Here is a 16,386-nt window from a genome sequence, read left to right as displayed (position 1 = left end):
ACGTCATATACCGTGTATTTCTTGTGTGTTTTCATGACAAAGCGTAGTTTAGAGACCTCATCGGGGATTCAGTGATAGTGTGTGACCTCCTGTCTCTGGTCAGTCATGTAGTTTTACAACCACAACGACGTCAAGACTCCTGATTACATGACAGCAAGTTGTGTTGTGAGAACAGTACAGAGATCTGATGACTTTGAAGGTGGTGTGAGCTTGGCTTAAACCGTATGTCAAGCAAGAGAGCCAATAAAACAAAAGGAATGGTCAAAGTAGTCATATAGACATTTAAGATGTGTTGATTCATTCACAATGTCAACTCATCGAGTAACATGCAAGAAAACGTTCCACCTTAAAACATGCCGGTAGCCTGAGCGGCACGGTGAATTTGTCTCAGTCTATATCGAGCTAACAGCTTCATTTTATGAAGTGATTCAAAACACAAACTGGTTAAAAACAACAACACATTTGGTCTTTCCAAACAGAAATGATGTATGTTACGTTTAGTTGTAGAGTGGGGAAGTGAGATCTGATCACATGTGGTCACCAGGTGTAAACAGGGCCTAATAAACACAGCAACAAACTTAGAGAGGAGACGTAGTCTGTGGTTACCCACCGCTGCGGTGTGCAAAATCATCACGTAAATTTCAGCAGCTGCATCACTAACTGTCCTTTGAATGTTCGTCTACCTGGTTCACAAACCAGCAAAACACGGCAGCTCAGAACCGTCCTCATATTTCAGCTTTATACGGTCAAACACAGCACATCTCAGGAGATATCAGAGGAAACATATCAGTCATGCAACTTCTAAATCCTGATTTATATTTAAAGAGCCACTGCTAGACAGCAGCAGGCTTTTTAAGCCTGAGTGTAGTCCTCTGAAATGACAGTTACAGTCGCTGCGCTCCGTTCACTGAGAGCAGCAGGCATTAAAATTACATGTTGTCATATTTAGAAGAAGTGTTCTGCACTCACCAGTTCAACCTGCTACTTATCTATGATGTATTTATGCATCATGTTGCATATGTGGAGCAGATTTTTGCTTTTGATGCACGCACACCAAAAAAAAAGTCAGGTTTCTAAATATAAAATCAGCCATACGTGTCCACAGTGGGATTTTTTATCGCGAGGGACCCCAGGATTGGACGCTTGATGTTCTGCCACTAGTCACCTGATCGGACGAACGCTTTCTCTCCGTGGGCTGCTGCTCCCAGCTTTCAAACCGGAACCAACATGGCGGCTCGTTTGGAAACTTTCTTCTCTTATATTATGAAAATGATTCACCGAAATGTGTTTCTGAAACATTTTAAGAGAGAAATAATCTATGCAGTTGATGAATCTGTCTTTATTTTAGATCGACAACGGTTAGTTTACAAGTTTCTAGGGAGTTACTAGAGTCGCGCCGGACGCCCCTGATCTGCATAAAGTAGCCTAGAGCTCAACTTTATGCAAATGAGGAGAGGACTACATGACGCCCCATCTATGTAAGCAGCCATGCAGCAATGCATTCTGGTAGAGTGGCGGCGCGATTCGAGAGGCGGGGCGTCACGTCGCCCGCTCCTCATTTGCATGCAGTTGAGGTTGCCGCCTCTGTAAACTCCCGAGAAACTTTTAAACTAACCGTTGACGATCTAAAATAAAGATTTATCAACTGCAAGGATTATTTCTCACATAAAATGTTTTCAGAAACACATTTCTGTGAATTATTTTCGTGAAATACGACAAGAAAGTTTCCAAATGAGCCGCCATGTTGGTTCCGGTTTGAAAGCTGGGAGCAGCAGCCCATGGAGGGAAAGCGTTCGTCCAATCAGGTGCCTAGTGGCAGTCCATCAAGCGTCCAATGCCGCGACACGTACCATAAGGGCTTGATCTTTGTTTCACTGTGGCATTAATTACCTCTCATACAACCTGGTAACAGAGCCAGGTAGCATCGGAATGACTTCACTTTAACTACAACAACTACATCATCCACACTTATATCACTGAACACTGTCAAACAGGTTATAAGATAAGATAAGATAAGATAAGATAAGATGAACCTTTATTAATCCCCGGAGGGAAATTCAGGTGTCAAAGCAGCAACATCAGCAATAAGAGTGAAACACAGGAGAGGTAAAGGTATAAAAACATTATAAAAACAATAATAGAGATAAATAAAAGATACAGAGTGAATGGGTGAACATAGTGTGTACAGTCCGTCAATAAATGAATGTAGTATGTGCAATAAATGAATGTAGTATGTGCATAATGTGCAGTCTATAATGTGGTATATAGGATGTATAGTGTAAAGTAAGTGTAAAGTGTGCCAGTGGTTAGAGTCCAAGATGGTTGCAGATATTGCATGTTGAAAGGCAGATAGTGCATGTTTAAAAGGTAGATAGTGCATGTTTAAAGGTACAGTGCATGTTTAAAGGCAGATAGATAGTGTATGTTTAAAGGTAGATAGTGTATGTTTAAAGGTACAGTGCATGTTTAAAGGCAGATAGATAGTGCATGTTTAAAGTTCTTAAAGTCCTAATAGTTCTCATATGGGGGTCAGCCTTGGTTGTCGAGCCTGATGGCTACCAGCATGAAGGACTGACCCAGAAATAAAAATATTAATATAAAGTAGCAGAGGGATAATTGATATTAGGGTAGAATGGATAGAGATGTATGCAACAACAACACAACAGTGATAGAAACAGACTTAAAGTGCTAAACTGCACGTGTCAGAGGACTTACTTGAACCGTCCCTGGCAGTGCTGGCACTGATCCCCGGCCCATCCGTGCTCACACACGCAGCTCCCGTTCATGCACTTCCCAGAGAAGCAGTCCTTCTCGCAGGGCTTGGCCACCGCCGAGGCGTCGGTGTGCAGCACGAGGTGGTGGAGCATCACAACTACTCCCAGGTACGTTACCAACACGCTGCGTCTGGACGTCCAGGTGCACAGAGGCGTCTCTTTAACTCCAACAACATCATCATCCATGATGGACGAGCAGCAGTATCTGTTCGGAGAGGCAGAGAAGGTGCTGTCACCTCACAAGGAAAGGTGATGTGTTGTCATCATGTGGAGTGAAGTATCCTACACTGTAAAAAAAAAAAAAAAGTGTAAAATGTCTGTTAAAAAATGGAAAAATACTGTCCGTTAATTAACATAAATAAACTGTAAAAAAAAAAAGAAACAGTAATTATCTTTATATAATTAGTATTTATTACTGTAATATTACAAGAAATAATTTACTTTTAACATACATTTATTGTTAGAATAGTCATACACTGTAAATCTAACACCATTTACATATAAATCACAAATGAAACATGTAATTTTATGTTGCAAAAGCCCAAATTTACATTAACTCAGAAGTTTTTCAAAAATAAATCTGTATTTTTACAAGAAATATTTTTAGAATTCCATGAAATCCTTTTTATTCTAACATAAATGAATTGTTAAAATAGTCATAAACCTCTAAAACAACAGAATGATTATCTTTTCTTTAAGAAAAGCTTAAATACAGATAATTACAATTGTGATTACAAAAAAATAGTGTAAATCTAAGAACATTTACATATAAATCACAAATGAAACATGTAATGTTTACATTTTTTTTCTGTCATTTTGAAATACAGACAAAAAATGTAAAATTTCTTGAAAAAAATAATTGTTTTTTACAGTGTACCTGTGACGCCAGGGGAACATGAAAACTTTGATGGGAACCTTTAAAAACACTGTAAATCCCAGTCGGATCCATCCGGTGACGCAAACATAGAAAGCTGTTTTAACGCGTCTCCACGAGTCCTCCAGATAACTTCCACTGTGGTCCAGGTTCCGATGTCAACACGGAGACCGGATGATGCTCCAGACCGGTAAAACCGGTGTGTAATCCCGGTGATAGCTCCGGTGATGCTGGATCTGGATGATCTCCCAGACAAAGACGTGTCCTCTGGCCGGGCTGATGCGACAGACAGCCGCAGCTCTTCCTGGAGCTAGTCGGTCTGCTAGCGCTCCTCTCCTCTCCGCTCCACAGCTGGTTGGTGATGTGATGTGATGGTGAAGAGGGGAACTCCTGCACAAAGCCCCGAGCATGAGCATGAGCATGAGCAGTACGGACACGGACACGCGGTTAAAGGGCCAGTCCCGTTTAGACAGCTGAAGGCGTGCAGCAGGAGGACACCGTGCAGAGACAAGGATTCATCTGCAGCAGGAGGACACCGTGCAGAGACAAGGATTCATCTGCAGCAGGAGGACACCGTGCAGAGACAAGGATTCATCTGCAGCAGGAGGACACCGTGCAGAGACAAAGATTCATCTGCAGCAGGAGGACACCGTGCAGAGACAAAGATTCATCTGCAGCAGGAGGACACCGTGCAGAGACAAGGATTCATCTGCAGCAGGAGGACACCGTGCAGAGACAAGGATTCATCTGCAGCAGGAGGACACCGTGCAGAGACAAGGATTCATCTGCAGCAGGACAGTGTGCAGGAAAAAGACGGGACATTCATCTGCAGCAGGTTTACTATCGGTAGTTTATACTTGAAGCATTTTCAAGACTCACAATAGAAATAAATAAGTATTAATATGGAGGATTTATTATTTGGCAGACAATTAAAAAAGGAGTGCAACAGGAGCTATTGAATGGATGGATGGATTGCTAGATAGATAGATAGAGCATTAATTAATTAAAGCTAGGGTAGGTAATGTTCTTCAAAGACTTTTCAAAAACAAAAAAATGTTGTCATATTGTTGAAATTCTCATTACATCCAGACAGCAATCAATAAATCAAATGCTCCCATATAAAAAAATGATAAAAATCCTGTATCTGAGCCATTTCGACAGAATTGCAAAATTTGCCTGTTATCTTGTAGACACGACCCTGAGGCCGTCGCAGGATTGAATAAACTCATCCAATCATTTCATTCGGGACTGCCTGTCTGTCTACAACCTGATCTTATGGAAGGCGTATAAATACAACAAAACTACGGTAACAGCCACAGTTATGTTTAGGCAACAAAATCACTTAGGTTTATGAAAAACAACATGGTTGGACTTAAAACTAGAAGTGCACTCGGAGAGCGCAGACCTCCACCAAGGCAGGTTTCATGTACGTTATACTGTGCATGTCTTAGAACCTGTGGTGTTAATGCAAAGGCTGAGCGGAGTTATTAAAAAAATTCCCGAAGCCGGATCATGATCCGGATCGCCACCAAAATCTAATGGATTGTTCATTCTGCCACACCCCACCCCTCCAAAAAGTGTAAGTCAAATCCAATGCGGACTTCGAGTAATCCTCCAAACGGACAAACCAACAAACCAGCGGCGTTGAAAACATGACCTCCTTCCTAGGCCTTCAGCGTTGGCGGAGGTAATGAGTACGAAAACAACGTAACGCAAGTACAGAAAACACGCCACAAACGTCAATAAAAAAACACGTCAACGTCACCAACATAACTTCAAAATAACACTTTGTAACACAAACACGGATCTCCTGGTTCCTGTGTTTGTTGGACCCATCCACCTGTTGTTGACTTACAAATGACTGTGTCATTCATACCCCATTTGGTGAATTCAAATGAAATCATTGAACGGGTTTATTGTCTGTCTACCTGCTTGCACTCTATTGCACATCACCAGAGTCTTCCACAACCTGCTATAGCTTGACAGCTGTGAGTACTAACAATAGCCATGTTCGTGTTTACGTTCATAATGATCATTTGGTGGGAGTGTCTTTGGTGAGGAGGCCTGAAGGGATGAAGAAGAGATAACTGGTTGATCCGTGTACTCAACCCGAAGGCAAAAAAGCGTGTTGGGTGCTCTTAGAAAACGGGAGGAAAAGTCTCTCATGCACACAGATTGTTATGAGGGAGAAGAACCACAGGGAATGATCGCTAATAAAACTGCAGCAAAATGTTAATTTCTGCTGGAAGAATCGCTCCGAGACATTTTGGAAACAACCTATCAGTAAATCCATCAGAGCGAGGTCTGGTGCATTTCATCTACTCAGCCAGAAATAGTAAAAGATGTCTGCAGTGACTGTCTGTGTCCATCTGTAGATCATCAGTGAACCTGGACAATAATTATGGAGTTAAATCAGAAACAAACCTCTTTATGTCTGAAGTTTCTGGATGCTTTCAGAGAGAGATCTGACAGAAAGAATACTGACACAGCAGAGTCTTAATTCCCCAAACTGTCTCCCTGATTTATAACTTTATCTCACTCTGAAGCCTTTAAAGACAAATAAAAAGATATTCTTCGGAGCTCAGCGGTGCTTTTGGAAAACAAAGCCGAGATTTACATCTGTGTTCCCCGAGGGCTCCTGGAAACATCCAGCGAGCCAGAAGACGATAATCCACAAACCAGAAGATACAGACTCACTCATCTGAGGGAACTGAGATATCCCTCTGCTGCTCCTATTGATTCTAACAGTCACGTATCTGAGCAGAGACCTGCTGCTGCATCACAAGGAGAGTGAGAACACGTCCTGTTGCATCACTATTAAACTGACTTTGTGATGTTTCCCTACAGAGCTCCAAATCCCTGAATTTCCTGCCACGTCTCTGTTGATGTTTTGAAACTCAACACAGCTGAGTTCACAGTTAAGTTTGTTTCCCAGTGATCTGGTAGGAGGACATTTGGGGGAACTGGGTGCTAAAACAACATCAAAAGTAAAGTTTTTTTAGGTTAAAGGGACTGTTTGTAACTTCTTACACGTATAAATCATTGCAGGTCGGTGTCCCATGCGCGCTCGCGTGTGGCTACGCTGTTCAGACTCAGACTCCAACACAAACTACACGGAAGCACCAAAACCACAAAGTTGTATCTAGTGAAGCCCGTCTGTTAAACAGTGCTGGCCGCGGTCGGAAGACGCGGGGGAGACCGTAGCTTTGGTCTCTGGGGCCGGAGTCTCTGCTCCTCTACTCCCCTGCTTGCCTTCACTCACACACCGCGCTCGTTCTCGCTCTTTCGCTCCACTCTCACGTTTATATGTGCACACTGCAGAAATAACTGCTGCAGCTCCTCCAGACCAACAGAGGTTTCCCGTGTCATTCCTGCTGCTAAGTGAAGTGACGAGGCTCCAGAGCGAGTAACGTTATCGTCTCCGACCAAAACTCCGGTGTCTCCCCTGACCGCGGTCGGGAGGTTGAAGCAGGAGAACTCAGAATCAGCATTGATTCATGGAGAGACCTTCATCTGGTCAGCTACCATTACTGCCAAGCAGCTGAAATATAGAGTGATATTGTGGTTTTAGCTGACGTGTGTCGCCTCACTGTTTTCAGCGATGCTCGTTCATGGCTATGTAGAGCGAGCACAAGCGCGAGCCCGACGCTGAGTTTCGTTGACTTAACGGCCACAGGTGTCGTTGCTTACAAGCAATTTCGGATTCTTACATAGAGTCCCTTTAAATAGAGGCTAGGGTTTTTAGATAATGATTAATTTACTCCACTAATCAATATGTTCTATATTAACAACAAATCTAAAGGCAGACCCAATCCCAGACCCAAAAAAAGAAGCTTTAAAAAGATAAATGAGTGTATCAGGAGCGGCCACAGTGACTGTCTGTTCAGCAGATCAGAGAGTGTTTCTCACAGCAACACAGATCCATCTCCATCAGGTTAATACGATGAAGACTGATTTTATTTTCATGGGGTCGTTACTTTACACAAGCCACTTTAATCAGAACGGATATGTTTGCTTCATTTGAGTCTATGTGGAGGTAGAAGGAAGTTACCGCTTTTATTGTTGTAGTCTGAGTAACGTGACGGCATATCTTTTCCGTATCCGTCAACCACAACAAACGTTGGAGGTCAGCGTGGATACGACCTGCACCCTCACATGTTAAATCCAGCGTGGTAAACACTACACATCCAGTAAAGTATGGAAACACTTTAGGTTTCATACATTGACAGTATTGACAGACTCATGGTCTAGTGTTAAAAAAGTTAATTGTAATATCGAATCACAATACATATCGAATCAGGATATAGGTGTATCGTCCCAGCCCTAGTTTACCTTGTAGTCAGTACAGACTACACGGCGTGCAAATGACCACACCAAAAGCAAGAACGGCGTTCTAATTGCACGTGAAATGGTGAGCGAATCACCGTGTCACTCGTACACCATTTAGTGCGACCGGGCTGTATATCTAGAGGACAGAAACGACATCCTCTCTGCTACCGTCTCATTAAACTGTGACACCAAACTCTTCATTTTCTACTTTATAACCCGCCAGTGAGTTAATGAATATTGAAGTATCTCCATGTCCTTGACCTTGTCATGTATCTTGACTTGCAAGGCAGAACCCAGATCAGTTTTCCCGTCTCAAGACATCTGATAAATGCTCTCCCTAATTTAGAGGAGAGGCAGATGGTCATGTTGCCGGCAAAAGGGCTGAGAAATTAGGGCAAAGAAAGAAGTGGATGTCAGCGTCAGCAGCAAGGTGTAGCGCTGAGTGTCCCAGGAGGGGAGCGGAGAGGAAAAGCCAGTCTGCAATAAACCAGCTGTTTCCTCCAGAAGTGGCCGTCTGCCAGAATACCTGCTGTAGTCCGATAATATAGAGAGGATCTAAATAACAATCAGTCATTTAAACTAAATGTGATTCAGGGCTGCGGGAGTGACTGACATGAATTTGGATGTATTTAGTATATACAGTTCCCTTTGTTAACACCTTATTTTGAAAACCAGACGTAGTCACACGTGTCTACTTCCTCTAACTTCTCCAAGGTGGTCTCTAGCTCTCCCGTCAGCTCCGTTCTCTTTATCCATCCATGGTCAGCTCCATCGGGGCCGTTTCAATGCATTTAACATTATTACTATACATGCTTCATGTTTTTATTTATTTTAATAGAAAAATAAATAAATACATGTGAATAAATAAAAACATAAATAAATAAATAAAAAGGAAAATTAAACAGAAGAGTGAATAAATAAGGAAATTAATAAAAGAATTATTACAAAGATAAATAAAAAAATAAAAATGTATGTCACATTTTATAAATTAATTAGTGGCTACATTTATTTTTAATATTATCTTTGCCACATTTAATGACATTTATTTATTTATTGAGTCATTTATTTATGGAGGCATTTATTTATCAACTCATTAATTTATCAACTCATTTATTTATCGAGTCATTTGTTTTTTGTTTATTTATTTATTGAGTCATTTATTTATTTATTTGTTTATTTATCTAGTCATTTATTTATTTATTGAGTCATTTATTTATTTATTTATTAATCTAGTCATTTATTTATTTATCTAGTCATTTATTTATTTATCGAGTCATTTATTTATCCTTTCATTTATTTTTAATTTTGGCAGGTTCCATCCTCCATAGATAGGCACTCCAGATACCCAGATGTTTGTGAACAAGCACTGAGAAAGTGACTTTTTCATGATATGTTCCCTTTAAAGCTCTAAAAGACAGCAGCCAGTGGTATCAAAGCTCACTGTTAGCCTGTGGGAAATTGGTTTGGCTTGTTGTTATTCCTGCTGCTTGAGTTGAATTCTATTATGGATCGTTTTTAACCTCCCCCCCCCTCCCGAGGGCCAAAGTAGGAATATTGATCGGCTTACACAAAGAACCCACTGTGAGGAAAATGAAAAAAAATAACTAATATTGATTTCTGACAGCTTGTTTATAATTAAATAGTGGAATAAGTAACTGGGCCGGAGGGAGGAGGATGAATGAGGATTAGGAGGATGTGCAGGATGCAGAGCAGGTACATGTCATTGTCTTTCTGTCCGTGCTCATATTAATATCTCCCACCGCCAGCTGTGTGCCGTTTAACGGGACAGATGTGCCATAAAACACGCGGACGACCGCATATTGTATGCGACATTTTACCAACACACACACACTAAAACACACACACACACAGATGTGGAGTGGATGGCACAGAGAGGAGAATTAAATGAGCCTCTGGAGAAGATTATAAAAAGATTATAATTATTTGACTGATGTTTGGTGACCTCTGCTGTTAGAAAGCTGCTAATGCAACTGATAAAATAGACCCATTTATAGTTTTATTCACAAATACACCATTGGTGTGAACCCTTAGTTAGTTTGAGAAGATGAAGATCAGTGAAGTAAGACTGAATTTGAGGGCATCCTATGCATCCTACGATTCTGTCGACCATGAGTTGATTTAATCGACAGATCTGTTAAACTGAGTTTCTCCACAAAGAATCACACAAAAGTACCACAAGCTTCATAAGCTATTCAACTTAAAGCTTATTTATAAATGCCTACATGGTGCGGCTCCTTCCATGCTTAATGAATTCATTACAAGACACCAGTAGAGTCGACACACGGGCCTTAATAAACGCTAACTGTCACACTGCATTATGCAAAACCTCATTTAGACAATCAGTTTTCTCTGTTAAAGGAGCAAAACTGAGAAACTGTCTACCAACTGAAATGGAAATGCAACACAATTTAATGTTTGTTAAATAGAGGTATTAATTCATGGCTAAAGGAGAACCAACATTAACACCCCTGAAGACAACACACACCTGTGTTTGGTATCTTGTGGATGTATTTATGGATGTTTTTTGGTGTTTTAAATAAGTGTTCTGCTACAAACACTAAACACAGTGCATCTGGTCATTTCTACTGTGATGTCCATGTCAAATAAAATAAAAACAACATTTGAAACTGCCTTTTTGACCAATCGTTATCATTTTGGCAGCTGGAACAGGAGTTAGTTTAAGCTTGAAATTGCAAACAATCACCAGGAGGGGGCAGCTGTTTTTAAGGTTTAATTTTGCAGTAACTATACTGGCTGTGACATCATATTAATCCTGGCAGCTGTATGACATCATTATGATTTCCTCCTTGCAGTTTTTTTATTTAGGGCTGCAACTAATGATTATTTTCATTGTCTATTAATCTGTTGATTCTCCATTAATCGATTAGTTGTTTGGTCTATAATCATGTGTCAAAATCAGTGTTTCCCAAAGCCAAAGATGACGTCCTCAAACGTCTCAAAGATATTCAGTTTACTGTCATAGAGGAGGAAAGAAACCAGAAAATATTCACATTTAAGAAGCTGCAATCAGAGAATTTAGACTTTTGTTTCTTAAAAAGAAATCCAAATCGTTGGTGATGCATTTAATAGTTGACAACTAACTACTCGATTAATCGTTGCAGCTCTACAGTTTTTATTAAAACTGCATTCACAGTCGAGGCATACTGACAGAAATCAATCACTTTCTCACCTTATTTACATATTTATATATTTATTTTGGACCAACCTTATTGAAATTGTGGATCTCTATGGCATGGTGTCGGACCTGAGGCCACATAGACAAGTTCAGAGCAGCATGGGAGGAGGACTTAGGCCTCTCTTTATCACAGGATGCATGGAACTCCAGACTTAAGCAGGTTAATTCATCCTCTCTATGCGCTCGTCACTGCTTAATTCAGTTCAAAGTGGTGCATCGGGCTCATATTTCAAAAGCCAAACTATCCTGAGATTAGTTCCAACTGCGACAAGCGCTGAAGCCTCCCTTATTCACATGTACTGGTCATACTAGTCCAGGGGTCAGCAACCTGCGACTCTTCAGCTCCTTTCCAGTGGCTCCCTGTGGATTTTTAAAAATGGAAATGAATAACTGTTTTTTGTTTACATTTTCATTTTTATTTATCATTGTTGTGGGTCTATGGTATGACGGTACGACGGAGTATTAGGGCCACATTGAGGGAACAAAATAAATCTGAGATTTCGAAAATAAAGTCATAATATTATGAGAATAAAAGTCGGAATATTATGAAGTAGCAATTTTGCGTGTTATTTTCTTTTTTTCTCGTAAAGTTATGACTTTATTCTGGAAATCTCCAATTTGTTCCCTCAATGTGGCCCTAATACTCCGTAGTACATTGTCTCTTTGGCCCTCACTGCATTAGACTTATATACTATATACTTAGACTATAAACTGTGTTACCTTCATCACAATGATCAAATGACAGATTATTATTTTATTTCTTTTGCCTAAAATGTCTCTTTTGATTGTAAAGGTTGCTGACCCCTGGGCTAGTCTTACTGAGTATTGGACGGAGATCTTTCACATTTTATCTCAGGTGTTAGACGTCAAATTTGTGGACATCATGTCCCGCTTAAAACTTGAGAAAATCAGATACTCGCTTCAATATTCACATGGGAAAGTCCTGAAAGCATGGGGCCCTTTTTCTAGATACATTCCAGACCCTGTAAATACTTGATTACTGAGTGCACCTTGACTACGTTACACGCCATTCACACTCATTCATTGCACGTCCTTGGCGTGACAGTTAGCTTTCAGTATGGCTCGCCGGCAGTGACTGGGGAGGGATTGTTTTATTGTTGATATACACAGATTATATACTGTTCATCCTTTGGTCTTGATTTATTTATATGTTAGCATTGGTGTTTGTTAGCTCTCAGATGATCAAAGAACCAAACTGATATGTTTATTTTTGAAGGAGATATCCACGTCTTTAGGACATTTTAATCGCCTAATTTAAAAAGAGTCCATGTCTCAAATAGACCTATATTTTCTTAAACTAATAACTGAATATTATCAAGTTTAAAGAGAGGGATTTATGGAAAACACAAATCTGACGCATTTTATAATGTGAAACCTGTATACAGGAGACAGAGTGTGTCCACTCTCTCTCTCTCTATGATGTGCTGTTGGATTGTCAGTCTGACGTCTCCTCTGTGCTGCCTGACTGCAGATAAAGTCAGACGCTGTGCAGATAAATGTGCTGCCTCCTTTGTATAAATGGTGAATAGCTGCTGGCCTTGTGCTGTCTGTCGGGTACAGTGTGTTCCTGCTCAACTGTCACTGACACACACTCCTGTTCATCATCAGCAGTATCTGCTTTAACATTAAGCACACGTCTGACCCCTCGTCTAAAGACTGACTGAACAAATAAAACACGTTTTTAACATGTGTGCCAACATTTTATACGGTCAGTGTTTCTCTGTTACATAAAGAATTTGTCTGTGCAGGAAAATGCTGATAATCGAATTCCCCTCACGTGTATGTCTGGCTCCTTGCGTGCACACTTTACCGCTGTCAACCGCATGACACACACGCATTGACACAAATTTGTTTTATTTACGCCACCAATTTCTTGAATGCAACTTGGGATTTTTAGGTTGAAGCGGCTCAGTTTAAAAGCTAGGGTGAAGATACTGGTATCATATGAAAACCTAATGAATCCATTGTTACCAATCATGTCAATACTAGCTCGTCATGAAGGAGGTTAAATGACGCTCTAAACTTACACAAAATGCTGTCAAGGAAAAACTGTCATGGCCATTTTTAAAGGGGTCCCTTGACCTCTGACCTCCAGATGTGTGAATGTAAATGGGTTCTATGGGTACCCACGAGTCTCCCCTTTACAGACATGCCCACTTTATGATCATCACATGCAGTTTGGGGCAAGTCATAGTCAAGTCAGCACACTGACACACTGACAGCTGTTGTTGCCTGTTGGGCTGCAGTTTGCCATGTTATGATTTGAGCACAAGGTTGCTGTTTATCTAAATACTTCTGCGCTCTAAGATCACAAACTCAGGGAGAATTCACCCACGAAATTGGGCGATTTTATTTAAAAAATGTAGTTATATGTGCATAATTTAGGAGATAAAAGAGCTACCGAAAAACAAGACATGAGCAATGCATCGACTGAAATGTCTTGAAAGGAGATTAAAGAAAGATCAAAAGTACTACGGAGACTATGTAGACTTTATGGATGACATCATTTCACGGGGTGACGCAGAGAAGGTCCCTGAGGAAGAAACTATAACAACAATCCAGCATGGTACATTCCACATCATGGAGTTTATCATCCGTGGAAAAAACAGGAAAAATGCGTGTAGTATTTGACTGTTCTGCCAAGTTTCAAGAAACCTCTCTTAACGACCGTCTCCTCACCGGCCCCGACATGACAAACACATCGGTGGGTGTTCTACGCCGCTTCCGAAAAGGTTCCGTTGCAGTCATGAACAAATGTTCCGCCAGTTTCACGTAAAAAAAAAGGAAGATGAAGATTATTTAAGATTCTTATGGTGGGAGAATGGCAACTTGAAAGCCACACCATCAATCTACATGAATGAAGATCCACTTGTTTGGAGCGGCCTCATCTCCTGGCTGTGCCAACTTCGGCCTACAACATCTGGCAGCACAAGGGCAAGGTCAATGCAGCGAGGACGCCATACGCTTCATTCAAAGCATAGCAAGAAAGCCACTTGTGTCTGCCTGTGCTTCGAGGGAATTACATGTCTTTTTTTAATAAATGATGTTTTGGTATAGTGCACATACTGTACCTGTGTAGCAGCTGTAGGATGTCAGAATCAGAATCTGCACGGTTATTCTATAAAAGTAGCACAGGGAACAGTCGATACACACAGTGGCAGCACTGCACAACAGCTGTCCAACTTCTTTTTGTGTCAAAATATATGTATATGCTATAATGCTATAAATATAATACGTGCACGCCACAAGAAAGTATGTCCTTACAGTCGTTACTCATGTCTATTTGAAATTAAATCCTCTCTATTTTTTAGGTCTCCTCCTGACGAAGGTTTTCATCCATGCATCCAAATGGAGGGAAATTAAATATGTATTTTCTGTTTTCAAAAGGGACCTTGTGGACAATCATCTCATGCAACATGCAAAGTGTCTCCTCAGAGCTTATGAAGAACTGAACATATAGATGATGACCCGCTAGAGCTACGATGGAAGAGTGCAGTCTTATTATTTATTTATTTATTTTCCCTTTCATTTATTTTCTACTCTCTATTATTTATTGTTATTAATATTTTATGTAATTCAAGCTGTCTTTCTTATCCAATTGTGCCTTGTATGTTATCTTTTTATCTTCAATTTAAAAAAAAATAATAATAATTTGAGTTATCAAGTTTGGGTGAGACGTCATGATTGACAGCTGCACTGAGCCAGAAGTTATCTCTGCAAGAGAGGAAAATAAGGAATTAAACAGGAAATTGGACTTTATGGAATTTGTATTTATTTTGATAGAAAGATGAATGTATTTATTTATTTTTCTGTTAAAACAAATACTAATTAAAAATAAAAATAAATAAATCGAAAATAAATGCATGAATAAATAAATGCAAAATGAATAAAAAATGAATAAATAAATAAAACAATTATGCAAGAGTAAATAAATAAGGGAATTAAAACAAAGATAAATAGATAAAGATGCAAATTAAAACAGAAATACCGATTTATGTAACATTTTAAATAAATGTGAAAAATAATAAAATAAATAAACATAAATAATTAAAGGGAAATTAAACATAAGAGTAAATAAATAAGGAAAATTAATACGAAGATAAATAAATAAATAAGCAAATTAAAACATTTACAATTATTAATGGCATTTGTTTTTTAGATTATTTTTGCTATATTTTATGACATATTTATTTATTAATCGAGTAATTTATTTATTCATTCATTTATTTTTTATTTTAGCAGGTTCTATCCTCCATAGAAAAAATATCACACAGGTTTTGAGAATGTTCACAAAAATTAAAAAAAATAACATGAACAACATATTGACTCAGCATGGTGGTGGCGATGACTCATGTGCAATCTCATCTTTTATGGCTTTTATTACATGGATGAATGGGCTTAATTGTATGAATGAGCTTCATTCATGTTGATGCTGCAGAAAATGATGAAAATGCAGAAATTGCACTTCACACATGTCTTCCTGTATTTCACAAAGCTCCTCGTGCACAACTATAGGAGCTGCACGGGGTTTCTTCCATCCAGCTCCACCAGAAGATCCACCTTTATTTCCCCACTGTCTCCTCTTCTGTATGCACCCAGCCAGCTGTGTGAAAAAAAAATAATATAAAATAAATAAATAAATATATATATATATATATTTATTTATTTATTTTTTTTAATATTATTTTTATCAGCAATAATTTTGTTATTTTTATTTATTTATTATTATTTTTATTTTTTTCAAATGATGTTTTGTTTTGAATAGAGCTATACTATAGGAGCTGAACGGGCTTCTTACATTCAGCTCCAACTGAAGATCCACCTTTATTTCCCCACTTTCTTCTTTATATGCAATCCAGCCAGCCTCTCCTCTCCTCTCCCAGCCTGCTGCTCCTCCTCACCGCCTCCTCAGTCCGCGCTGCGTCGCTCTGTCACACCCGAGAAATCTGACGTGTTTTTCGCATTTCCTGCAGCAGAGAGAGAGAGAGAGAGAGACGGAGGCAGAGAGAGAGAGAGAGAGAGAGAGACGGAGGCAGAGAGAGAGAGAGAGAGAGACGGAGGCAGAGAGAGAGAGAGAGAGAGACGGAGGCAGAGAGAGAGAGAGAGAGAGACGGAGGCAGAGAGAGAGAGAGAGAGACGGAGGCAGAGAGAGAGAGAGAGAGAGTGGTGTG

General features: G+C 39.8%; 1 protein-coding gene across 5 annotated transcripts in view; it reads right to left on the bottom strand.

Moving 5' to 3' along the window:
- The window catches only part of atrnl1a (attractin-like 1a), a 267,677-nt gene extending 263,514 nt beyond the window's left edge, over positions 1 to 4,163 (bottom strand). For 3 of the 5 annotated variants that reach the window (XM_074647318.1, XM_074647319.1, XM_074647320.1), the window contains exons 1-2: positions 3,652 to 4,162; positions 2,716 to 3,061 (exon numbers count right to left, since the gene is read on the bottom strand). In XM_074647318.1, coding sequence (XP_074503419.1) covers positions 2,716 to 2,960 — 245 coding nt within the window. In that variant the 5' untranslated portion in view covers positions 2,961 to 3,061; positions 3,652 to 4,162. Of the gene's footprint in view, positions 1 to 2,715; positions 3,062 to 3,651 lie in introns of all 5 variants that reach the window. The other 2 variants (XM_074647316.1, XM_074647317.1) reach the window with 1 other exon arrangement.
- Positions 4,164 to 16,386: the final 12,223 nt, after the last annotated feature.

This window comes from Sebastes fasciatus, chromosome 9 (genome assembly GCF_043250625.1).
Source record: "Sebastes fasciatus isolate fSebFas1 chromosome 9, fSebFas1.pri, whole genome shotgun sequence".
Lineage (NCBI taxonomy): Eukaryota > Metazoa > Chordata > Actinopteri > Perciformes > Sebastidae > Sebastes > Sebastes fasciatus.
The sequence above is the reverse complement of the archived record's forward strand: the minus strand, read 5'-3'. Positions and strand labels throughout refer to the sequence as shown.